This window comes from Nematostella vectensis, chromosome 15 (genome assembly GCF_932526225.1).
Source record: "Nematostella vectensis chromosome 15, jaNemVect1.1, whole genome shotgun sequence".
In the NCBI taxonomy this organism is placed as follows: domain Eukaryota; kingdom Metazoa; phylum Cnidaria; class Anthozoa; order Actiniaria; family Edwardsiidae; genus Nematostella; species Nematostella vectensis.
The window spans coordinates 12,766,405-12,792,342 of NC_064048.1; the positions used below are offsets into that span (position 1 = coordinate 12,766,405).

General features: G+C 43.3%; 3 protein-coding genes across 7 annotated transcripts in view; 2 read left to right on the forward strand and 1 right to left on the reverse strand.

Moving 5' to 3' along the window:
* The window catches only part of LOC5504475, a 28,497-nt gene extending 23,253 nt beyond the window's left edge, over nt 1-5,244 (forward strand). For both annotated transcript variants that reach the window (XM_048722339.1, XM_048722340.1), the window contains exons 7-8: nt 317-516; nt 1,008-5,244. In XM_048722339.1, the coding sequence (XP_048578296.1) occupies nt 317-516; nt 1,008-2,364 (1,557 nt within the window). In that variant the 3' untranslated portion in view covers nt 2,365-5,244. The remainder of the gene's footprint in view (nt 1-316; nt 517-1,007) is intronic.
* A 1,429-nt stretch (nt 5,245-6,673) lies between these two features.
* LOC5504474 (glutamate carboxypeptidase 2) lies at nt 6,674-17,473 on the reverse strand. 4 transcript variants are annotated; one of them, XM_048722342.1, is made up of 8 exons: nt 15,388-17,473; nt 14,648-14,693; nt 12,242-12,463; nt 11,678-11,891; nt 9,665-9,853; nt 9,035-9,332; nt 7,509-8,860; nt 6,674-7,268 (listed from the first exon to the last, which is right to left on the reverse strand). In XM_048722342.1, exons 3-7 carry the CDS (start codon nt 12,436-12,438, stop codon nt 7,557-7,559), a joined length of 2,202 nt encoding a protein of 733 aa, XP_048578299.1. In that variant the 5' UTR covers nt 12,439-12,463; nt 14,648-14,693; nt 15,388-17,473; the 3' UTR covers nt 6,674-7,268; nt 7,509-7,556. The 4 variants fall into 4 exon arrangements, 3 of the variants coding, with proteins under 3 accessions (XP_048578299.1, XP_048578298.1, XP_048578301.1); XR_007306681.1 differs by lacking the exon at nt 15,388-17,473 and having other exon boundaries at nt 6,674-7,190; nt 7,431-8,860; nt 14,648-15,115; XM_048722341.1 differs by lacking the exon at nt 15,388-17,473 and having other exon boundaries at nt 14,648-15,115.
* Nucleotides 17,474-25,836, forward strand: LOC5504472 (glutamate carboxypeptidase 2). Its single transcript, XM_032372799.2, has 6 exons — nt 17,474-17,830; nt 20,869-21,082; nt 22,275-22,475; nt 22,848-23,145; nt 23,594-24,645; nt 24,802-25,836. The coding sequence occupies exons 1-6, from the start codon at nt 17,580-17,582 to the stop codon at nt 25,036-25,038; spliced, it is 2,253 nt and encodes a 750-aa protein (XP_032228690.2). The 5' UTR covers nt 17,474-17,579; the 3' UTR covers nt 25,039-25,836.
* The last annotated feature ends 102 nt before the right edge of the window (nt 25,837-25,938 follow it).

Consider the following 25,938-nt stretch of genomic DNA (forward strand, 5'->3'; position numbering starts at 1 on the left):
CACCAGAAAGTCCTACTGACCATGTCTATCTCTTCCCCTAATCTTATTTCTATGAATCTGATAGTATAATGATACACTTATTATTATCCACCAGAAAGTCCTACTGACCGAGTCTATCTCTTCCCCTAATCTTATTTCTATGAATCTGATAGTATAATGATACACTTATTATTATCCACCAGAAAGTCCTACTGACCATGTCTATCTCTTTCCCTAATCTTATTTCTATTAATCTGATAGTATGATGATACACTGTATTATTATCCACCAGAAAGTTGTACTGACCGAGTCTTTCTCTTCCTTTCTTTCATCGCAGTTGTTCAAGCTGAGCGGTAGACTGCGTGAGATCCAGACGAGGAAACGCGACGGGGACGTGGTAGAGTACGGTTTGTTTGCCATTTGTTCCCCCTCTAACAATGCTAGCAGCACTACTAACGGCTCGTCCAACAAGAAGGAAGTCGCCATCACAGCACAGAAGAGATTAGAGAGAACCAGCAGCGACCCTCTCGGTCAGAGGTGAGCGTTGGGAATACCAGAAACCTTTCAATTGAAAGCTCTTGATAGGCGAGCTTTAAGGATACCAGAAACCTTTTAATTGAAAGCTATGAATAGGTGTGCTTTAAGGATACCAGAAACCTTTCAATTGAAAGCTATGAATAGGCGAGCTTTAAGGATACCAGAAACCTTTCAATTGAAAGCTATGAATAGGTGTGCTTTAAGGATACCAGAAACCTTTCAATTGAAAGCTCTTGATAGGCGAGCTTCAAGGATACCAGAAATCTTTCAATTGAAAGATGCAAAAATTAGCTAAACACAAAGTTCACTTCAGTCGCTGTAATCTCAAACTGTACAGCTTGAAAAATAAAGGGCATAAAAGGACAGGTTTTGTTGCTAATAACAAGTCATATGTAAAGTTATAGCCTTGGGTTTGCTCTAATTTTCTGTGATTTATTTTAGAAATAAAGGTACCACAAATACTAATATTCGATATTGCTCGTGTCCCGCAGGCGAAACGCGTACAACCCGCACGCTATGATGAGACCCGCACACATAGGCCCCTTCCTGTATCCCGACTCGCGTGCCCCGTTTAGTCCGCTGGCCTCACCTACCGCATCCTCGGATTCGGGTCACCCGTCACCCGGATCCAGCCAAACTGGAAAAACCGGTTCTTTGGACCAAGAAATGCGCAGTGACATGAGTGACCAGTCTTCGTCGCCCAAGTCGGAGATGGAAGCACGCGAGAGGATTATTGCGATAAACAAGGCCAGGATGCAGTACGTCCGCGGAGACCGTAAGATGAAAGGGGCCAACTTTACCGACGGCTCATCGACAGGCTCTGAGGAAGACTCTCCAGCTTGGAAGCGATCACGAAGTCTAGCCGACGCCTCCGAACTCGAAGCTATGCGCAACATTCGGCCATTCGGGATCGGTGCGGGAACGCCTCTGCCACCGATAGCTGAGCTTAAAACGGAGCCAAAGTCTGAAGGGAATGGGGCCACTAACGGAGGGACTGAGACGTCACGCGCTAAAACGGACCTCACGCGAAGGCCACTGAGCTCCTACGACAACAGACTGGATGCGGCCGGGGGCCTGGTAAACCTTGCGGGAATGCCGATCCCGTTTCCCGGGATGTACCCGTTTCCGGAAATGATTTATCCCGAAATGATGTTCCCGCGCATGGATGCAATGCACTCGCCACTGGACGTGTCCCGCGGGCACAACCCATTTGACCCGCACAACCCATTCGACCCGCACAACCCTTGCTGCATCACGAACGACCCGCTGGCCATGAGGCGATGGCTGAGTGCAAGCGATTTGTACCGATCACAGATGAACCCGCTCCTCGCGGCCCAGACCAGTCTCATGTCGCCCGTCGACCGGATGCGCTACTTCCAGTTCCCATTCCACTACGCGGGCTACCCGTTTCCGGGCCCCGGACCGTTTGGGATTGCCGCGGGATTCGGCGATCGACATCTTGCCGAGCTGGAGGCGATGCGAAGGCGAGGGGAGGTGCAAGAACAAGCAACGCCTACTACAAAAGAGGCACCCGCGGATTCCGAGCACTCGACTTTTGCGGCTGAGACAGCGCCGAGATCGCCGAAGTCTGTGTCGCCTTCCGGAGAGGTCCAAGTCAAGAAGGAAAATGATGCCGAGCAAAAGCCGACACATCCACGAAGGGAAAATGAGAAGACTACGATCGCTTACGGGCAAGCCGAAGATGAACCGAGCGAGAGAGAGAAGTCGGCGTCGCCGTACCGGGTGAGTCTGACGGGGATTCAGGCAGAGTTCTCAAGTCGCCTTGAAAGTCTCAACAAGTCCTTCACGCAGTCCTTCGATCACGAGATGGGAAAAGAAGATAAGTAGAGTTACTTGTAGTCCACAGTTAATTACTTGTAGTCCAGATTTAGCTTTGAATTTACTAGGCTTGAATCCAGTATAATCGTCTGCCATGTTTGTGGCTTCCTGTGGTAAAATTGCCAGACTCGTAACCTGTCGCCTAGTGATGCGCGAAGAGCATTATGGGAGCTTGATCTTCCCATGGTGCTTTTGGCGCGATTGTGTTTGGAGACTGGTTATTAGTTTGGAACAAGGCTGAAGAATTTTTTTTTTGCTTGCGAGAATGACGAGAATTACAAAAATCATTGTTTCCTATGGCATTTGAGATATGCGATGACTAATCTATGATTAGCTCGGGTACGTGACGTACATACCATTTGCAGTCATTCACCTTAGATCAGAGTCTTGCTACGCCTGTAGGAAGTAAACCTTCCAGGTCGGTAGAATAAACATAAGTGTCTAATAATACTCGCCATAATCTTAAAATAGTAATGTAGTATAAATAGTTTATTTGATAGTGAGATGTGGACGAGTATGAATTGTATAGTTAGATTAATAGGTCTTATGACGTGAATTTATATCTGCGAGGAACGCAGGATTACTTGCTACCACATGTACTTCTTGGAGGTGTGAAGGGGATGATTGAATTTATGCTCGCTTGTATGATACGGGGTTCCACATTGTTCAATTCTGGGTAACCCTATGGCTTTGGGTAACAACCATGTTCACGCCGCACACGTAGCCCAACATCAATAGAGACAAATATAGTGCTTGAGCCACCTGTGTTGTTACCGTGTTGTCAATATGGGGATACTGTCAACAATTCGTAAGCTTTTCAGAAAATCATTTTTATGGAGATTTTTCGGGTATTGTGGTCACGCCCAGTCTTGAAAACAGTTTGGAGTCCCCAGTGGATCTTTCCTGAGACCGAAAAATAGCCAGCGTATTGACGCTGCCACATGTGCTTCTTATGACGATGTGACGAGAGTCGAGTTGACTCAACCGCTAGTACTTCTTAAAGATCGACAGTTATCAGCTCCCTCGGGCGTTGTGGCCCGATTTTATGTACGCGATTAACGAAGAGAATGTTATGATTCTTGTGGGGTTCTTCGGAGCAGCCATCGTTTCTCTAATGACTTATTGTTTCGGGAAAACTCCTGATACATCTCCTTTAGCAGCAAACAATGACTGAACAAACGGACAATGCAAAAGCGGTGAGATTTTGGCAATCATAGCCAATAGTCAAACCTTAATTAAAACTACAGTATAGTTAATTTTTTTTTCGTGCACCTGGAGTCTGTTTTTAAATCCCGTCTGAATTCCTTGTGCAGTGATGATAGAGTTAACAGAGACATTTAGCATCGCGTTTTCAGAATCAGCCGCAAACGGCAAACCGCGGTTAGCCGTTACCGGTTTGCGGTTTGACGTACTGGCAAAAACGTAGTTTTAGGAAAAAGTGCAAAGTGGAAAATGTAAATGAAAATATATTATTTCAAGAGTCAAATGATTAAGAACACTAATTCATGGTCTCAAACGTGAGCTCATGACTTACTTAGGTAAATCACTTACCGCTAGACGGTGCTCCTGAGGTCAAAACGCGAACCGCAGACTGCGAACTTGACCGCAAGGCCTTGCCACGTGACACCCAGAGGTTTGACGTTTGCCGTTTCAGAGAAAAAATGCTAAATGTCTCTAATCAAATTGTTCAGCCTTTAAAGTGCCCCGCTAGACAAATAGTCAGCGGTCGTCACGAGCGGTGCGTATGGCGCGTCTTTTCTTATAGGCTTCAAGTCGTAAGTTCTAGAATTTTCTTTAGTTGTTTTTGGTTTGATGTCTTGTGACCACTATAGAGAGCAAAGGAAAGCCTCAAAATGACGCGTAAACGGCAATACCTAAGGCAAACAGGACCATCGTTAAACCATACTTGATCATCGCTAAACTATTCTATCCCCCGTGACAAGGAAGACTAAACACGACCAACATAGCGCTTCCCCCTAGGGCTGCCGCAATTAAAATTAAAACGAGCCATGGGATCTTCCTGTAATCAACTCTATTGTATTAAAGATAAAAGTATAAATTTGAATATATATAATTTTAGAGAGCTGAGCTCTTAGATAGTCTTGGTGATTTTTTTCGTAAAAGTGTTCTTAGTCTCGCGGGCTTAGAGTTCGCTTCATATTATTGACATTGTGTGTATATTCGCCATTAGTTTACCAAAAAGATATATATACGCGTCTGTTAATTAGGCCCAGTACCCAGCTATTACTCCATTGTCTTTAGAATGCTATAGCTTTGTGTGTTTCGTTGGGTCCCAGTGCAGTCTGGGAAATCTAACTCTGGGTGCCAGGGGCTTTTCGGCCTTCCGTCGACATTCGTTCGTAGCGTTATCGGGTTTTCGGCGGTGCGGGAATCCCTGGGACCCAGGGCAGTCAGGCTTTGTACGATTTCTGATCCCAGTGATTTTGGCCTGGACCTTTCGTGAGATAATTAATCGTCGGTCCATTAAAGCAGCGAAATCACCCTTCCCAGAATGCATTGGCATAAGTTCTTTATGTTTTCCAAGGTAAAGTGTCAGAAAAAATGCACACGGGTGCGGTTTTCATTGCGTGACGGGGATTCAGGCATATATAGTAAACAAGAATTACTGTGTAATTATTCTAAAAAAAAAATGGAAAGCCTGAGGAATTGTTTCCAATGCAATGCATCCTGGGTAGCCCCTTCGATGTTTGCAATAAATCATATAATCAGCATTAATAAACACTCAGCGGTATATAGCTTGAGTTGAATTTCCGTATATTGGCGAAGGGTTGGCCAAACCTTTCCGTATATTGGCGAAGGGTTGGCCAAACCTATTCCGTATATTGGTTAAGATATATAAATGTATTCAATAAAAGCTAAGAAATGCTGTGTGGTTCGATATATTAAATGTATTATAAAGGGTATTTGCAAGGTCGAGGTGAGATTGCAAATTCACATGGAACGACCAAAACCGATTTTTCCAAAATATACTATATTGTGATTTGAATATCTGACTTTCTTTTCTTGCATCATGACACAATATCCCACAAAACCCAGCAGTCCTACAAACACTTGCCTATCATCACGACACGATACCCTGTGTACACCCTACCCCAGCTATCCTACAAACACTCGCCTATCATCGCAAGATACTCTATGTAGACCCCAGCTATCCTACAAAGACTTTCCCGTCATCACGACACGTTAACCTATGTACACCCTACCCCAGCCATCCTACAAACACTCGCCTATCATCGCAAGATACTCAATGTAGACCCCAGCCATTCCACAAAGACTTGCCCGTCATCACGACACGTTAACCTATGTACACCCTACCCCAGCCATCCTACAAACACTCGCCTGTCATCACGACACGTTAACCTATGTACACCCTACCCGAGCCATCCTACAAACACCCGCCTATCGTCGCAAGATACTCTATGTAGACCCCAGCTATCCTACAAAGACTTGCCCGTCATCACGACACGATACCCTATGTACACCCTACCCCAGCTATCCTACAAACACTCGCCTATCATCGCAAGATACTCTATGTAGACCCCAGCTATCCTACAAACACTCGCCCGTCATCACGACACGATACCCTATGTACACCCTTCCCCAGCCGTCCTACAAACACTCGCCTATCATCGCAAGATACTCTATGTAGACCCCAGCCATTCTACAAACACTTGTCTGTCATCACGACACGATACCCAATGTACACCCTACCCCAGCCATCCTACAAACACCCGCCTATCGTCGCAAGATACTCTATGTAGACCCCAGCTATCCTACAAACACTCGCCCGTCATCACGACACGATACCCTATGTACACCCTACCCCAGCCATCCTACAAACACTCGCCTGTCATCGCAAGATACTCTATGTAGACCCCAGCTATCCTACAAAGACTTGCCCGTCATCACGACACGATACCCTATGTACACCCTACCCCAGCCATCCTACAAACATCCGCCTATCATCGCACGATACTCAATGTAGACCCCAGCCATCCTACAAACACTCGCCTGTCATCACGACACAATGTACAACCCTCAAATAGATTCATAAAACAAGCTTGGTGACGGCTGGGTTCTCGGATAAACTGATACTCTTGATTACTTAACAAAACGTCCTGATAGGTACATCTGTCACACTATAGAATCAGATCAACACAAGGCTTGGAATACCTCTGAGGTGGCACAAGGATTTTCATCATTCGTTTTTTTGTAGCAGTGCTTACACACCAACTCACACTCATGGTGCTGGTTGTCAGTCCGCATCAGCAACACGTGAAGTGCATTTGATCATGTCTCGCGCTGTCGATTTGTATTTTATTTTCATTTCATTCAAGAATGATTTATGATGAAAAATAGTCAAGCTATCTATGATGCCTTTGCTTTGATGGCCGTTTTCTCTCGAAAGACGGAGAGAAGGCCTGGTTTGCATTGTGACCCGTGTATAAAAGTGCACGAGTTGGTAGAATATAACAATATCGACTGGTAGAATTTAACAATATCGACTTGTAGAATTTAACAATATCGACTGGTAGAATTTAACAATATCGACTGGTAGAATTTAACAATATCGACTGGTAGAATTTAACAATATCGACTGGTAGAATTTAACAATATCGACCTAAAAACCACCCCTTCTGTTGGTCAAGACATACATCGTGAGAAAGAGGTTGGTAGAAATTGCCCAGGAATTGCTTTTACTGAATACATTGTTCAATCAAATATCTAATATCTTGGAGTTATGAGAGGAAAAAAGGGCAACCCGAACCTTATTCTAGCTACGTACCTACATGCCGTTGAGTGTGGCTACGTACCTACATGCCGTTGAGTGTCTGGCTACGTACCTACATGCCGTTGAGTGTCTGGCTACGTGCTAAAATGCCGTTGAGTGTCTGGCTACGTACCTACATGCCGTTGAGTGTCTGGCTACGTACCTACATGCCGTTGAGTGTCTGGCTACGTACCTACATGCCGTTGAGTGTCTGGCTACGTACCTACATGCCGTTGAGTGTCTGGCTACGTACCTACATGCCGTTGAGTGTCTGGCTACGTACCTACATGCCGTTGAGTGTCTGGCTACGTACCTACATGCCGTTGAGTGTCTGGCTACGTGCTAAAATGCCGTTGAGTGCCTAGCTACATGCCGTTAGGTGCCAACATGCTGTTCATGTCTTGATTGTTTATGTCAACAACCGAAAGGGCTCGATAGCTTCCGTAGCAGCCATCACGCATTGCGTTGCTATGGAAATCTGCTTACTAACATCTTCCCATCTCTTGCCTGATTGGCTGGCAGTGTAGATTGCGTCGCTGATGCCCGGAAAACTTGATGTCCCGTATGTGTTATGAAGTTCCGGCGCGAACAGCACGTGGCGCACTAAGGGTCGCCCTGGAAGTCCGTTTGCGTAGATAAACGACTTCTCGACAGCCATCAACTGGTCGTTAATTCTACGCATTAACCTGAACTCTCCCCAGTCAGCAGACCAACGGGCCTTAGCAACGGTTGCTAGGAAGCCCTTTGCAACGCTTTGGAAGTCGGATACGGCACCTTGTAGGTACTCCAGCGTGATGTTTTGCTTAGTTAAGGAAGTCAGGTGCCTGTTTCTCAAATTGGTAAAAGACTGGTTCATTCTGATTGCGTAGTTCGCGACCGTAAGTGGTAGCAATGGCGCGTCTGCCAGACTTAGCAAAAGTGAACCTCCAAACTGCGCGATGGCTTTGTGGGCGACAAAACCTGGATCCCCGAACTTCTCCATGTACTCGAATGTATCGTATTTGGAATGATAAACGGGGTAAAACATTGATTTGTTCTCATACCCCATCGCGTAAGTGAAATCCGCCACAGGTATCCCAACAAAGTAACTAAACGGGGCATAATCACTTCCGGAGGCAACGCCATTGTAGGCTGGCTTGTTGACTTCCGCTTTCGAGGGCTCCCGCTCGACCATGACGTCATAGAGTGTTCGACCACTCCCCTGGGGCTCGGGGATTTTTCTGAGTTGTGACATTATGGCTCCTTTTAACATTGCACTTCCGGCCACTTGCATGACGTAATTTCCGCCCACTGCGACATCCATATTTAGGTATGTCACGGCCCTGTCACGCAATACCTGGTGATGCTCCTCGACCCATTCATGTGAGCCAATCAGACCGTATTCCTCTGCATCCCAGCTGCACATCATGATGGTCCTTCTGGGCCGCCAGCCTTTCTTCAACAACTTCCCAAAACCACGTGATATCTCGGCAGTAACCGCTGTCCCAGTGGATGCATCGATGGCGCCGAATACCCATGAGTCTCTATGATTACCCATAAGCACGTAGCGGTCGGGCTCTTCTTGACCATATATGGTACCGATCACGTTGTAGATGGTCTTGATTTCTAGTTTATTGTGAACTTCTAGTTTGACTCGCATGTTGTTTGTTAGCTCTGGTCCGAGGTTGTAGCTGATGTTGAGGGACCCGCGCCATTCTTTCGGTACTGCTAAACCTGAGGAAGTAGAAAAGAGGATAATTTTAGTAACATGTCAGCACAATGGATGTATTGGATAATTTTATAAAATCGGATAATTTAATCAATTTCCCCGGAATTCTTCTATAAGGATGATGACGAAATAGTCAATAACACATTTAAGTCCTCACATATGTCCCTTCTCCTCCCTACCTCCCATACGTGACAGTATCTGAGCCGCCTCTCCGTACGAAATGGGCTGCGCAGGAATGCTTGGTAGACCGCTCCCCTTGTACGACCTGCGATGCATGCCGGGTATCGCAGGAAGACCAGGCGTCAGGGGGTCTCCGGTGTCCATATCCGAGTAGACAGAGCCGAGCTGTACCCCGTCAGGGGGTAACCACGGGGTGAAGGGGTACGTATCGCTCTTGGCTTGGCCCTCTTTAGCATAGGTATCGGGGTCGGTGTACAGGATAGCACCGATAGCCCCGTTAGCAGCAGCGTTCATTACCTGAAATCAAAACCATTTGGGACATTTACACAGTTGGAAGGTGACTTTTTCCAAAAGCTTTATAATAGTCCGAATCATGCAAAATAAGTAAAAGAATCATCAAGGCTTATTAAATGACGTTTGATATGTCAAACAAAAAGGTCAGATGGGTATTGTGGTTTAACCAGCTCGCATTGAGCTAATGATTTTTTAATTTGCTTCCTTATTTATTACCCTTGTCACTCCAACTCACTCTACCCCCCTGGGGAGATTTGCTGCTCAACTCACTATACCCCCTCCTGGGAAAATATGCAACCCAACTTAGGTTACCCCCTGGGGAGATATATGCTCACCTTATCCCCGCGGTATATGGAGCCCATGCGCATGATAGCGATCTTGCCGGTGATATTGATTCCGAGATTGTCCCGCAGACGCGCGAAGTCCTCGAGGCGCCCGTAGTTGACGTAGACAAGCTCCCCCTCCAAGGTGCCACTCGGGGCGTAGGCCAAGAAGGGGGAAACTAGAGTCTCGTTAGCGACAACCTGGATAACACGGACATCATTACTGGACGTAGGTGCTAATAGACGCGGGTATAGACAACCTGGATAACACGGACATCATTACTGGCCAGGGTGCTAATAGACACGGGTATAGACAACCTGGATAACACGGAAATCGTTACTGGCCAGGGTGCTAATAGACACGGGTATAGACAACCTGGATAACACGGAAGTCGTTACTGGCCAGGGTGCTAATAGACACGTGTATTGACAACCTGGATAACACGGACATCATTACTGGACATAGGTGCTAATAGACACAGGTATTGACAACCTGAATAACACGGAAATCGTTACTGGCCAGGGTGCTAATAGACACAGGTATGGAAAACCTGGATAACACGGACCATTACTAGACACAGGTGCTAATAGACACGGGTATTGACAACCTGGATAACACGGATAACATTACTAGACACAGGTGCTAATAGGCACGTGTTGACTATAGAAAACCTGTATAACACGGATATCATTACTGGACGTAGGAGCTGTGATAATCTTTGATAGATAGATACCGTTTGTAATTCACGATGATGGTGGTATTCATCAAGATGATCGCGTTGACGATAAAGACGACGACGATGATGGTCATTATGAAGATGATAATAAAGGTGATGTTTATCAAGATGATCGCGACGACGATGATGATGATGATGGTGGCCATCATCGTCAGTTAAAAGGAATGTTTGCGCTGATGATAAGAAAATTGATAGCAGATGATACACCTAACACTTAAGGATGATGGTGATGTCTTGCCTATTGAAAAGGATGATTATGCGAAGTGATGTCCAATATAGGGTGCCACTTTGATAAAGACGACGACGACGACGACGACGACAGCGATGATGATGGTGATGCTGATGATGGTGATGCTGATGATAAAAATGGTGATGATGATGAGGGTGATGCTGATCCTGATGATAATGATTCTGATGATAATGAGGGTGATGCTGATGATAGTGGTGATGATGATGATGGTGGTGATGATGATGAGGGTGATGCTGATGATAGTGATGATGATGATGATGGTGGTGATGATTATGACGGTGATGCTGAAGATAGTGATGGTGATGCTGATGAGGGTGATGCTGATGATAGTGATTCTGATGATAATGATGGTGATGCTGATGATAGCGATAATGATGGTAACGCTGATGCTGCTGCTGATGATGATGTTGATGATGGTAATGCTAATGATGATGCTGATTTTGATGATTATGGTGGTGATGATGGTGATTTTGATGGTAATGGCGGTGATGGCGTCGATGATACTGATGATGGTGATGATGATGATAATGATGGTGATGGCGTTGTTGAAGGTGGTGATGCTGATGATAATGATGGTGATGGCGTTGATGATGATAGTGATGCTGCTGCTGATGATGATTGTGATAATGATGATGATGCTGGTGATGGTGTTGATGATGATGCGCGTCTCTCTTGGCGCTGTTTTTTTATGTATGATTCCCTCTTTCTACCACGATTATAATTGTCATTGATGATTATGATAATTTGCACTGGTGATTATCATTGTTTTTATTAGAATATGATTGTTTTTATTAGAATTGTAATAAGGTATAATCATAATTGTCATAAGTGATAATGATAGTTGTCATAGGTGATAATGATAATTGTCATAGGTTATAATGATAATTGTCATAGGTTATAATGATAATTGTCATAGGTGATTAGGATGATTGTCATAGGTGATTATGATGATTGTCATAGTTGATTATGGTAATTATCATAGGTTATTATGACTTGAAAATTGTTTTCAGCACTTTGTGTTTTGTTAAGTACCCTCACCTGTTCCTCTGCACTCGTCTGATAGGCTATAGATCCGTTGCTATGCAACAGAGTGACAAGGTTCGGTTTGTCTTTCTGTGGGAATGACAGCAAGACTTGGTACTGGGGCATCTCCACGCGGTCGAACCCAGCCTCCCTCCATCGTCGTGCGAGGTCGTTCGCGAGCTCTAGCTGACGAGGGCTCCCCGCGATGTGAGGACGCGATGAAAAGTATCTGAGAAAAAGCAGGGAAAACAAACGAGATGATCAATTGTTTACTTCTCCTTACTACAATATTCGACAGCACTAGGTGCTGAGAATCATCAAATCATCAATCAGACCAAACTTTGCTACAATTATGAAATAGCAACTCACGCAAGGCCATCATCAGCCGAATTACTTCCACTAGGTCACATTGTCATGCAAACGAACTTTATTTTCATGCAACCATCAGTAGTCACGCGCTCTAAGGCTCTATATAAACATTATACACTATCAGCCAGCAGTAGTCACGCGCTCTAAGGCCAGGAATGCTTCTGGTTTTGGCATGTTTTGGTCGTTTGTTCTGGGCTCAATACTACTCACCTGAGTGATTTCCTTATTTCTTCCAAACTGACCGCTGACCGGAAGTGTTTATGCATAGCGACCTTGTTGGAAGAGCCAGGTGAGACGAGACTCTTGAAATAATTGAACCCGTGGCCGAGAAGGAATCCTCCCCCGACAAGAAGAGTGGCCAGAAGTACTGAGAGCAAGCAAAGGAGGCACGCCTTCCTCTCAGACATGATGATGGCCAGGATACGGTGAATTCTAGGGATGTGAAACAATATTCTTAATATCATCTGCTATGTTCTACCTCCCTCTCAGACATGATGATGGCCAGGATACGGTGAATTCTAGGGATGTGAAACAATATTCTTAATATCATCTGCTATGTTCTACCTCCCTCTCAGACATGATGATGGCCAGGATACGGTGAATTCTAGGGATGGAAACAATATTCCTAATATCATCTGCTATGTTCTACCTCCCTCTCAGACATGGTGATGGCCAGGATACGGTGAATTCTAGGGATGGAAACAATATTCTTAAAATCATCTGCTATGTTCTACCTTCCTCTCAGACATGATGATGGCCAAGATACGGTGAATTCTAGGGATGGAAACAATATTTTTAATATCATCTGCTATGTTCTACCTCCCTGTGCCGTTACATATCGTGGTTTTCGTGCCGTGACATATCGTGGTTTTGGTGCCGTGACATGTCGTGGTTTTCGTGTCGTGACATATCGTGGTCGTTTCGTGCCGTGACTTATCGTGGTTTTCGTGCCGTGACATATCGTGGTCGTTTCGTGCCGTGACATATCGTGGTCGTTTTGCGCCGTGACTTATTGTGGTTTTCGTGCCGTGACATTTCGTGGTCGTTTCGTGCCGTGACATATCGTGGTCGTTTCGTGCCGTGACATATCGTGGTTTTCGTGCCGTGACTTATCGTGGTTTTCGTGTCGTGGCATATCGTGGTTTTCGTGTCGTGACATATCGTGGTTTTCGTGCCGTGACATATCGTGGTCGTTTCGTGCCGTGACTTATCGTGGTTTTCGTATCGTGACATATCGTGGTTTTCGTATCGTGACATATCGTGGTTTTCATGCCGTGACATATCGTGGTCGTTTCGTGCCGTGACATTTCGTGGTCGTTTCGTGCCGTGACATATCGTGGTTTTGGTGCCGTGACATATCGTGGTCGTATCGTGCCGTGACATATCGTGGTCGTTTCGTGCCGTGACTTATCGTGGTTTTCGTATCGTGACATATCGTGGTTTTCGTGTCGTGACATATCGTGGTTTTCATGCCGTGACATATCGTGGTCGTTTCGTGCCGTGACATTTCGTGGTCGTTTCGTGCCGTGACATATCGTGGTTTTGGTGCCGTGACATATCGTGGTCGTATCGTGGTCGTATCGTGCCGTGATCGTGACATTTTACTCTGCCGTAATCGTGACATGCCGTTATCGTGTCGTGACATGGCGTTATCGTGTCGTGACATGCCGATATCACTTTAATTTTTCATTTCATTAGATTTGTTTGCCACTATTTATAAAGCTGAAAAAAAATCTGGGTGGGGAGGAGTCCCCTAGAAACCATCAGGCTTTTGTGGGTATGGGAGCTCCTCCTGGAGTCGTGACATGTCGTTATCGAGTCGTGACATGTCGTTATCGTGTCGTGACATGTCGTTATCGTGTCGTGACATGTTGTTATCGTGTCTTGACATGTCGTTATCGTGTCGTGACATGTCGTTATCGTGTCGTGACATGTCGTTATCGTATCGTGACAAGTCGTTATCGTGTGGTGACATGCCGTTATCGTGTCGTGACATGTCGTTATCGTGTCGTGACATGTCGTTATCGTGTTGTGACATGTCGTTATCGTGTCGTGACATGTCGTTATCGTGTCATGACATGTCGTGTTATCGTGTCGTGCCATGCTGAGGGTGCCATGTCGTGCATAATTTGAGTCACCATCATCGTCATCATTATTATCATCAACACCATCACCAACATCATCGTCGTCGTCGTCGTCAACATCATCATCCTTGTCGTCGTAATCGTTATCGTGTCGTGATAAGTCATCGTCAATTATTATTATTATTGTTGCTGTTGTTATTGTGCTATGCTATACTTTGTCCTTCTTTACTGCTAATTTGAGTTATCTTGCGAGCTCGCGCTCATCAATCCCAGATTACAGCTGTTTTTGTTAGTGTTCACTTAGATTCACTTATCCCGTCTCACCAAGCGGAGTGTTGACCAATAAGAGGGTACAAAATGTGTCACGGTTGTTAGTAGTCGGTTCTGATGAAGGATTGGAAGTAAAGTCTGAAAGCATCTTTCGTCCTTGTTTTTATTCCAAGGGTATTTCTACATACCGCTGCCAACATTACGGGAGTGTGAAGCACTCTAGCATTTTCAAAAGCTCAGAGAGCTCTCGGAACACGCTTACCTTTTATATATACCGGTTTCTATAAGAGTCGAGGTGCCATCTTGCCCTGGGGTGTCAAGCATTCACAGGTTAAAAAATAAACCATTTGGCCACTGGTTTTTCAAAAAAAAATTCCAATTCTTCGATTGCATCTACACTTTTAATATGCATTTTATGATAGTAATACTTTATTTTTATAGCGCCATGTTCGCCTCGCCCCCAGGCTTCTCTTTGTCAGCTTTCTTTCACAGGCTTTAAGACTGTCTTACGGGACAGCGGCAAACCAAACGTGACGTCACTAAGGGTGGTGTGTCACGGGATAACATTCAACAAAAACGTTTCGCGATACATTGTATCGTATCCATTCTGACATGTTCCCAAACAAATTTTACGCGGAATAACTTTCCAGATGTTCGTCATTCTGTGCTGCATGTTTTTGAAGCGAGTTCAAAAACACGTAACATGTTGCCGAGTAAAATGATGTGCGTAAAGTTGTGTTGCGCAATATGTTTCACGGCCAATGACATTCAATGAAGTAGAAAGTAAAGAGGAGTCTGATGAGCACGAGAAAATTTCTTTGTTTCTAAGTTTGGCTCTATAGTTTTTTATCAGGTTGTTGTTGGTCTACAAAACAATTTGTAAAAATGATTTGTTTATCTTGTGTTTCTCAGCCATCTAAAATAAATCAAGAGATCTTATTTAAAGAGACTTTTTTTCCAAATGCAAATGATCATTTGAAAGTAAATGTATCCCATATTTACCTTAAAATATCACCCCAAGTGACTTGTGACTTGTTATTCTTTAGAAGCTAATCCAATGCACGAACACACTGAGCAATCGCTCATACAACAACGCAGTAAATTGAATGCTTTTGTTAATCTTTCAGCGCCGGTAACCCCAAACCACCGGTAGACCAAACAATCAGTTTGTGCTGTGTCTAATGGAGCGAAGAGTCGCGCAGGTACCTTTTAGCTCAGGAGTTATCTTTTTACTCAATGAAGTCCGAGGGGTCAATGACTTGCCTTGGCGTTTGACTGGTCCACTGAAAAATCTGTTTTCGCGCCAACCGAAAGTATTTTTTCTGTTAAAACACTCACATTCAACCCATTCATGATAATCAGCATTTTATTCTGGTACCGATAGTACTGGCTGGAGAATAGAGCGACAATAAGACATACTTGTTAAAGCAAGGCAGAAAAAAGAGCGAAAGATGAAAGAAACAATAAGATATACTTCTTAAATAATGTCGAGCGACCACTCCTTTATCATATGTTACAATTGAGAATACATTCTGTTTATTTGCAAGAAAATTCGAAATAACCATCCGCTATCGAAGTTTAATAACCTATTTACGATATTTTACTTAAAGTATCTCAGACACTTGCTTAAATTAGCCGATGGAAAGGGATTCATTCAATGAGTTGGCATTGTGCGGGAGCATAAAATGGCGGCCTGGTTGGCCTTCTTTAAGCCAGAAAAAAAAAATCATTTATTTTCGGGATGACGAAGGAGCATCATTTTATTCAATAAAACATGAAAATTAAAAGAAATATATATTTATTATATGGCTACGATAGTCGAGCGCTGTGAGTGGCTCATTGATAATCGTGACATTCCCGTATTGCCCGTCTCTGAGGGCATTACGGAATTCCGTATTGACCTACGAAAAAATTTTCACAATCTTCTGTTTTTTTATTTTTTTTTCCACCTTCAAACTGCAAAATGAGCTACAGCGAACATTCGAGTATCGAATTCTAACACCCAGAAGAAACAGAAATGGTTGGCGGCGGTTCGTCTTTTTCCGTATCCGGAGCGGGACATTTTGTGAGATTTTTTGTGTTGTTTTGTTCGGTTGTACGAATTTCGCTAAAACAAAATCGACCAAAAAACCAAAGCAACAACAACAACAAAATGGGAATGGACGAGCACTCTGTGTCGGAGTTTTATTATCCTGAAGAGATTGAAGAGGAAAATTTTGACAAACGAGTCGGCGAGCGCCACCGATAGCCAAGAAATACATAGGATAAACAAAGGCAAATGAATAAATAACAAGGGGTGTAAATACCCAGAAAAGTCTCTTGAAGTTAAAAGTACTACCTGTTATTTGTAAATGCAATATTTCCATCAAATCGTAAAGCAGCACAAAGCGATTGGCCTTTTCATTTTCCTTCAGAAGTTTGTTCTCTACATACCGTGGAGTTTTAGAACTAAACAGTCCATTCATGCCGTGAAGACTGACAGCTAGACTTTCTTTGTTATTGTTTGGATCAACTTCACCTATGATTAAACCTGTAGCTTCCAAAAAATGAAAATAGAAAGAAAATAGCCCGAAAAGTCGCCCAATTACTTGTGGTTGAATCTTTTCGCTCATTCACATTTTTGATTTGACAGCGCGCGAGTGTTTCTTGTTTTCCCGCCTTTTTGATATCGATCGATAAACTAATCGATATTCGCGCGAAAGCGAAAGTTGATTTGTTTTCTTGTCAATTCTATTTTAAAAAGCCATATAATAAACAACTTACTAACCTCGAACCTAGCCTCGGTCGATACGCCAAAGCTTCAGTTTGATATTTCCCGCCATGACCTCACTCTTGGTTAGTTAGTAGTTAATATTTGCGTAGAGTAAAATAAGCAAGCGCTGTCCATCAAAGCAATTTCATGAATAAAAGCTAAGCTGATAAGAAGTTATTTTAGAAAAATATTTCTAACATAACCCATATTAAGCGGTAACCCTTTAGCACAGGGCTACCAACCTATAGCGGCAGCAGTGGACGACCGCTCATCCCAGCGGCTGGAATACAATAAAAAAAACATTAGCTCAACAAAGACTTTATGCTAATCCAGTGTCTCCTCAAAACGCTCTAATTCGTCGAGCCTGTACCGGCTGCGTAATTTCTAGAATTGCGGGTTCAATTAGACTTATCAAAGTCGAAGACTTGTCCGCCGGCACACGATGTACGAAGACGACGTGGAGCTCGCTTACAAGAAAAAGAAGGGCGCAAGGCGACGGAGATGTCTCGTAGTTACTGTTGTAGTGCTGATAGCATTTCTTGTGGGTCTGCTCATCGGTGCCTTTGCAATATCGAGGTCTGGTTCTAAAGAAAAACACAAGATAGAAGACAGGGGTAGTCAAGCTAAGAGAGATGTTCTTCAAGAGGAATTTAGAAATCTCATGAACGCGGAAAACCTGAGAGAAAACTTGAAGTAAGTTTGTTACTTGCGGTTTGATTTAAGCTAAGGAAAATTATTATATATAAAGATCTTACCGACTCTAAAAAACTAATTAAAAATCAAAGACTTTGGAAAGCTTTTATCGAGAGTCAACTAATTGGATGTTTCAGGAATAATTTTGAATATTATTATCATCCCAGGAGCGATATCTTTATCTGAGGAACCGGAGAAAATACTAATTCGAAACCTATTCAAACAATATTCGTCCAACAATGACATACTTTACAAGGTTTTTTTTCCAAAAACCTTGTCAATTAGCCCGCATTTCGGCGGGCTAATTGATCGACCGTCTGTTGCTCACAAGTCAACCGTGACGTCATATTCAAAAATCACTTAGTATGCTAAGTACACTGTACTTCGTCCTGACTCAGTAGACATTAGTATGCTAAGTACATGTTGTGAAGAGCCGTGCTGGGTTTCTATTGGACACCAAAATTTCAAGATTCAATACAGTACATTTATTTTTCGCATTTCAATCATTTATATATCATTTATATTGACTTATTAGTATATTTGTCTTAAAATATTCTTATAGTTTTGTGATTTATGGGGTATATGAAGAAGACAAAGTGAACAATGAGAGAAAGTTTCTAGAGCCCAAATTAACCGTTTTTCGTGTTCGACACAAGGCAGGTAATGTAATGCTTATTGTAGCTATCACTGAAAAACAAACACTGAAAAGTAGCAAAAATGGCAAGTGCCATAAGCTAAGCTAAGAGAAGGGTAATTATTTGGCGGGGGGGGGGGGGGGGGGGTGGGAGTGGGGAGGGCTGCAATGCTTGGGTTGCTATTTTTTTAGCATCGATTTGGAGGAGGGTCTCAATCTTTCGATACAGGGTTTAGAGGAGGGCCATATTTTTTTAACAGGGGAGAACCCCAGACCCCCTTCAAAATAGATAAATTAATGTGATGCGCCTTCTGCTTGCGATTTCATGACTTTCCTTTGGCTGGCGTTGAAAATCATTACACCCTAAAGTGTGGCTTCTACTATTTTCATCTTTTGCAGTTTTGGTTTTATGAACTTCCATCAATTATTTTACGAATTTCGATTAATCGAAATTCGTCCTCCCCCCTCCCACTAACTTTTCAGATTGGTAGTATGAGAACATATTTAAATAAGATTTCTCCCACTAACTTTTCAGATTGGTAGTATGAGAACATATTTAAATAAGATTTCAGTTTCAGGAGCTAATGATGCTGTTTCTACTTTGGTTTTAACAATGATAGGGGAACATGCCCCCAGAACCCCCCCCCCCCCCCCCCCCACCCATACAAAATTATTTCAAATAATATTGTATCAATATTGTTTGAAACCCCCGAAAAATGGGCTCGAAATCAACTTTTCTCCTGGCTTGGTGGTGTTTAAGGCGAACCCCGCCGCCCCCCCCCCTTTAGGGGCATGTCTAAGTCAGTCCCCCCCCCCCCCCCCCCACACACACACATTAATTTTAGAAAAACGTAGGAAGAAACCACCGGACAGCTTCTATCTGCTGCTTGTGGTCTGCGTCGACAGTTGATTAATTAATAAAACCTTTAAAAGAAAAAGTCGACAACAACGCAGATTTATGCGGATGGAGTCATACCTATTGAAAAAATAAGAATAACCGCGACTCCATCCGCAAAGCAAGAGAAGCCACACTGATAGCTCGCGCTGGCATTCTTGAACCCGGTGGCCTCAACCGGCGTGAAGAAACCGTTTAGCTACTTAGTAATCCACACCACCCTATTTACCATCTTCCATAAGTCACTCAATTACTATTTTTACCTTTTGTTAGTTAATCATCAATGAACTTTGTACTTTGTCACTCAATTACTATTTTTACCTTTTTTTAGTTAATCCTCAATGAACTTTGTACATATACTAGCTATAACATGCCATTGTAACTCATTTATAACCTGAAGAAGGCAGGTATTGGCCTGCCGAAATATCGTTCTAAAAAACATAAATCTGCGTTGTTGTCGACTTTTTCTTCTTTTAAAGGTTTTATTAATTTTAGTCCTTTTTTTTTGTTCTGGGGGAGGGCCTTTGCTTTTGGTCGCCCTTTTTGAGGGGGGGTCGAAATTGTTTGCGTAGTAGGTAATGTTTGACGTTTTTTGAAAGAGTGCGAATTAGATATTTTAGATCATAAGGTATTTTTGACCAAAGATCTGTTGCCATTTGAGATAGGGGCAATTTTCCTATATTTGCTCGAAGTTTTTCCCTATCAATATTTTCGGTAGTGGCATATCTAGTATTGTATGAATGAACATTTTTGGCAGCCATATTTGAAGGAATTATTTAAGATGGTAGGGAGCTTAACATGGACACTCGCTGATAACATATGGGGACTTGAAAAGTTTACAAACTCTGTTGATGCAATAAACATTAAAAAAAAAACTATTATTAGTAATAACTAGGCATTGACAAGGATGCATTTTTTTTTCGTTTCCAAAATTCCGTATTCAGGAGTCCAATATCGTAAGGTTTTTTTTAAACCAATTGACTTTCAAAGTATATCAATATGAAGATCCACCCTTGCTTGACATGATTTCCGTGAAACTCATTTCAACATTAAAACGCCATTGAGTTATGACAATTTTACTCGTGCGTCTTGAAGGCCATTTCGCCTTTTTGTCTTATTTGAACCTCCTGCCGGCTAGTTAATGAGGTAACGCGCCAACGATTTCTGAAATGTCCAGCCATTCTGCCCGATGGTTGATCATATTCATATGTCTTGTAGTGCTTTGTAATAAAAAGGAGGTCGATCAGATTCCTAATACATATATGCAGATATGGGTGATAGGATTTTAAATGTGAAGCGCTTATAACATGGTTTATTATACTGTATACGCGCTTTATAAATGCTATATATAATTTCCTTTAGTGCCTTGTAGTCAGGGGAATTTCAAAGTCGATCATATTCTTCTTACTTGTAGTAAGGAGAAGTTTATACTTGATCATATTCATCTTTCCTTTAGTGCTTTATAGTAAGGAGAAGTTTCCAGTTGATCATACTCATCTTTCTCCTCAGATACTTTTCATCGCGTCCTCACATCGCGGGGAGCCCACGGCAGGTAGAGCTTGCGAACGACCTAGCACGACGATGGAGGGAAGCTGGGTTCGACCGCGTGGAGATGCCCCAGTACCAAGTCTTGCTGTCATTTCCACAGAAAGACAAACCGAACCTTGTCACTCTGTTGCATAGTAACGGGTCCATAGCCTATCAGACGAGTGCGGAGGAACAGGTGAGGGCGTTTAACAACAAAAATGCTGAAAAATGTTTTAATAATTGTCATATTAACCTATTGTTATATATAATAATTGTCATATTAACCTATGGCAATTATCATAATCACTATGACAATCATCATTATCACCTATGGCAATTATCATAATCACCTATGACAATCATCATTATCACCAATGACAATTACACCATTATCAACTATGGCAATTATCATTATCACCTATGACAATCATCATAATCAACTATGACAATCATCATAATCACCTATGGCAATTATCATAATCACCTATGACAATCATCATTATCACCTATGACAATTACACCATTATCACCTATGGCAATTATCATTATCACCTATGACAATCATCATAATCAACTATGACAATCATCATAATCACCTATGGCAATTATCATAATCACCTATGACAATCATCATTATCACCTATGACAATTACACCATTATCACCTATGGCAATTATCATAATCACCTATGACAATTATCATTATCACCTATGACAATTATCATTATCACCTATGACAATTACACCATTATCACCTATGACAATTATCATTATCACCTATGACAATCATCATAATCAACTATGACAATCATCATAATCACCTATGGCAATTATCATAATCACCTATGACAATCATCATTATCACCAATGACAATTACACCATTATCACCTATGGCAATTATCATTATCACCAATGACAATTATCATTATCACCTATGACAATTATCATTATCACCTATGACAATCATCATAATCAAATATGAAAATCATCATAATCACCTATGGCAATTATTATAATCACCTATGACAATCCTCATTATCACCTATGACAATTACACCATTATCACCTATGACAATTATCATTATCACCTATGTCAACTATCATTATCATAACATTGAAGCCCTATTGCTTTCCTTCAAGGGGGATAAGTATTACGAATGAATTAAAAAACAACATCATGTAACATTTCATTGTTTGTCATCCATATTGTGCGACATCCTGTCGCGTGACACCTTTTTAAAAGACACTTGTATCGTGTTACCCTTAATGCTGTTGCTATACGTATGCGGCGTGAATTCTGTTGCGTGACAAGTGTTGCGTGACAACTGTATAGCACCCTTACCATGTCACGCCATGAGCGTGACATTCCACCAACTCTTGTCTTGAAGATCGCAGAACCTAGCGAGAACGACACACTCGTCATCCCCCCCTTCCTGGGTTACGCCCCGAGCGGCACCGTGGAGGGGGAGCTTGTCTACGTCAACTACGGGCGCCTCGAGGACTTCGCGCGTCTGCGGGACAATCTCGGGATCAATATTACCGGCAAGATCGCTATCATGCGCTATGGGAAGAACTTTAGGGGAAATAAGGTACGAGTGCTAGGGAGCTAAGGCTGTTGGTTTACCATGGGAAAGGGTATTGATATTCGGCTTAGTGATAGGTATAAGGGTAAGATTATTCCTGTACCAAGAAGCTTCAGGCAACATGGCGTTGAAGCAGTACAACATTATTCAACTCGTTGATTTCCTTTCAACTAATACGCTCGAATCTCAGTTGATAAGCGAGGTACTTGAATATCAATATAAACATAGGTGTTATTGAAAACTATAAAACCGTCAAAAGAGTTTGCATTTATTTATAGAATCATGTCAAACCTAGGTACCTTGTCACTTCCAAAGTAATACATACAGTATATGTCTGTGTCTGTCTCGTATAATTATACATTTAAATCTTGACATTAGGTGGCAAACGCTGCAAAAAGTGGAGCCATCGGAGCCATCCTGTTCTCGGACCCTGCGGACTACGCCCCCATGGGGTACACTGCTAATGACACCTACCCCAGCACACCCTGGCTACCATCTACTGGGGCGCAGCGGGGCTCCATCTATACGGGAAAGGGTATCGGAGACCCTCTGACTCCTGGCTTACCCTCCATCCCCGGGATGTACCGGAGGCCGTATAGCCAGAGCGAATTACCCGCTATACCGGCACACCCGATGTCGTACGGAGACGCTGTGCACTTCCTCTCGAAGATGGCAGGTAAGAAAGATGGCAGGTAAGAAAGATGGCAGGTAAGAAAGATGACAGGCAAGAAAGATGGCAGGTAAGAAAGATGGCAGGCAAGAAAGATGGCAGGCAAGAGAGATGGAAGGCAAGAAAGATGGCAGGAAAGAAAGATGGCAGGTGAGAAAGATGGCAGGTAAGAAAGATGGCAGGTAAGAAAGATGACAGGCAAGAAAGATGGCAGGCAAGAAAAACTGTTTTACTTTTACTGGTGAGTGTATTTTCTATGGCTCCCTTTGGTTATTACTTTTTTAACATTGCGACGAGTCCTAACCCTACGTCCCAGGCGTTGCAGGCTTCATTTCTTATACAGTGCGACGGGCGCTCGCTTATGGAAACCTAGATCCATGAAGTACCCAACAAGCTCATGTGTGAGGTTCTATGTCCATGTTGTATTCATGATCTTTGTTGCTGTTTTACTTAGGTTCTGCAGTACCGAAAGAATGGCGCGGCTCTCTCGACATCAGCTACAATCTCGGTCCGGGGCTCACAAACAACATGCGAGTCAAACTAGAAGTGCACAATGAACTAGAAATCAAGACCATCTACAACGTGATCGGTACCATATATGGTCAAGAAGAGCCCGACCGCTACGTGCTCATGGGTAATCATAGAGACTCATGGGTGTTCGGCGCCGTCGATGCTTCAACTGGGACAGCGGTTACTGCCGAGATATCACGTGGTTTTGGGGAGTTAATGAAGAAAGGCTGGCGGCCCAGAAGGACCATCATGATGTGCAGTTGGGGTGGAGAAGAGTTCAGTTTGATCGGTTCTAGGGAATGGGTCGAGCAGCATTCCAAGGCTTTAAGCGAGCGCGCAATTACCTACATCAACCTGGACATCGCCGTCGGCGGGAACTTTGTCCCAAGCGCCTCAGGGAGCCCATTGCTGAAGTCCCCCATCATGTCTCAACTGAGGACAGTACAAGACACCAACGCCAAGAAAACCCTGTATGACGTCATGACGGAGAGACAACCCTCCATGACCACGCCCAAGGAGCCGATTTACAAAATGGTGGGATCTGGAAGCGACTACGCCGGCTTTTACCATAAGGTCGGGGTCCCTGTTTCGGACTTTACATATGATATGGGGTACAATAATAGATCCCTGTTCTACCCGGTGTACCACTCTCAGCATGATACGTTCCACTGGATGGTGAAGTTCATTGATCCTGATTTTGCCATCCACAAGTCTATGGCTGAGCTGGGAGGGTCTCTCCTGCTTGATATCGCAGACGCTCCTCTGTTGCCGCTATCAGTTGGTGAATACGCAAAAAAGCTCAACAAATCCTTCGCTGTGTTGAGCCAAAGGAAAATCTTCGCCAATAAGAGTATCTCACTGGTTGCCCTTGAAAACGCCACACGCGCGTTTATGATGGCAGCTGATAAGTTCGTGGAAATCGTGGAACGCGCGCGCGAGGATCCGGATGCTCACAGCTTCGCGCTACTGCGCAGACTTAACAACCAGATGGTCCAGGTAAGTCACGTGATAGCTAGCTACATACAAACTTTGAAACTTTGACCTTGACGTAATATCCACCTTGACCCTGACCTCAACCTTGAGGACCGGTCGAGAAGTCGTTTATCATGCCACACTTTATCGAGACCAACATCATCTCGCATTCTAACCCAGGTCGAGAAGTCGTTCATCAACTGGCAAGGTCTTCCAGGGCGGCCCTTAGTGCGCCACGTGCTGTTCGCGCCGGAACTTCATAACACATACGGGACATCAAGTTTTCCGGGCATCAGCGACGCAGTATACACTGCCAGCCAATCAGGCAAAGGATGGGATGACGTAAAGATACAGATATCCATAGCAACCGAATGTGTTATGGCTGCGACGGAAGCTATTCGTCCCCTCTCGTCATGAACTTACTGAAAAGGACTATTGCCGTCAAGGACATTGGACCCTCCATAACTCGAACTTTCTCCCTGACTGAATAGGACTTCTATTGTCGTCAAGGACATTGGACCCTCCATAACACTGATCCTTGTTGCTACGCTCGCACTTAGCTGCTCTGGGTGTATTGGATTTGTACACAGGTATCCTTGGGTCACGGATTGTTTACCGAAATGTCATCCTTTTAGTACGGGGTAAAATGTTGAGCCCTCTTATCCCATAACGTTTTCGACTCCGAAAAATTTCGAAAAAGACAACAAATATATAATCGGATCCCTCGTATCGTCATTCTGACAACTCCTCCCCCTCCCTAAAAGACAATTAGGTTAGCCCCCCCCTCCCCCCAAAAATAATGCTGATTTCTAAAAACACATCCTTTCATCTCGTATACGGACTCGCGGGAAGTGATCCAAATACACATCTCGTGCACAAGCTTCCCTTTTTTGGCATCTGATCGCACGATTCCACCGGCAGTTTCTATTCGCTTACATACAGGAGAGAGAAGGCTCCGCGGGTTTCCCTGGCTATCGAATATATCGATCATGTCTATTTTTTTTATCACATTCTTTTGTGCTCCATGTATGAAAGCTACTAGCATTTTTTTCTCATAAGAGCTACTAACTGTTATTTCTTTTATAAGACCCTTTCTAATCACCTTACACTTGACACGTTCATGTAATGTACATATGAACTGAAACTAAATTTAGCAGACGCAAGTTTTTGTTACAGTTTGTTATAATTTAATGATTAAAGAACATTTTAATTTCAGTTGTTATTGATTATTGTCTACAAATCGAACAATCGCTCAAATAAAGTGACCTGTTTTTTTTTTTTTTTACGAAAATAGCAAAATTGTGATATAAAGTGTCG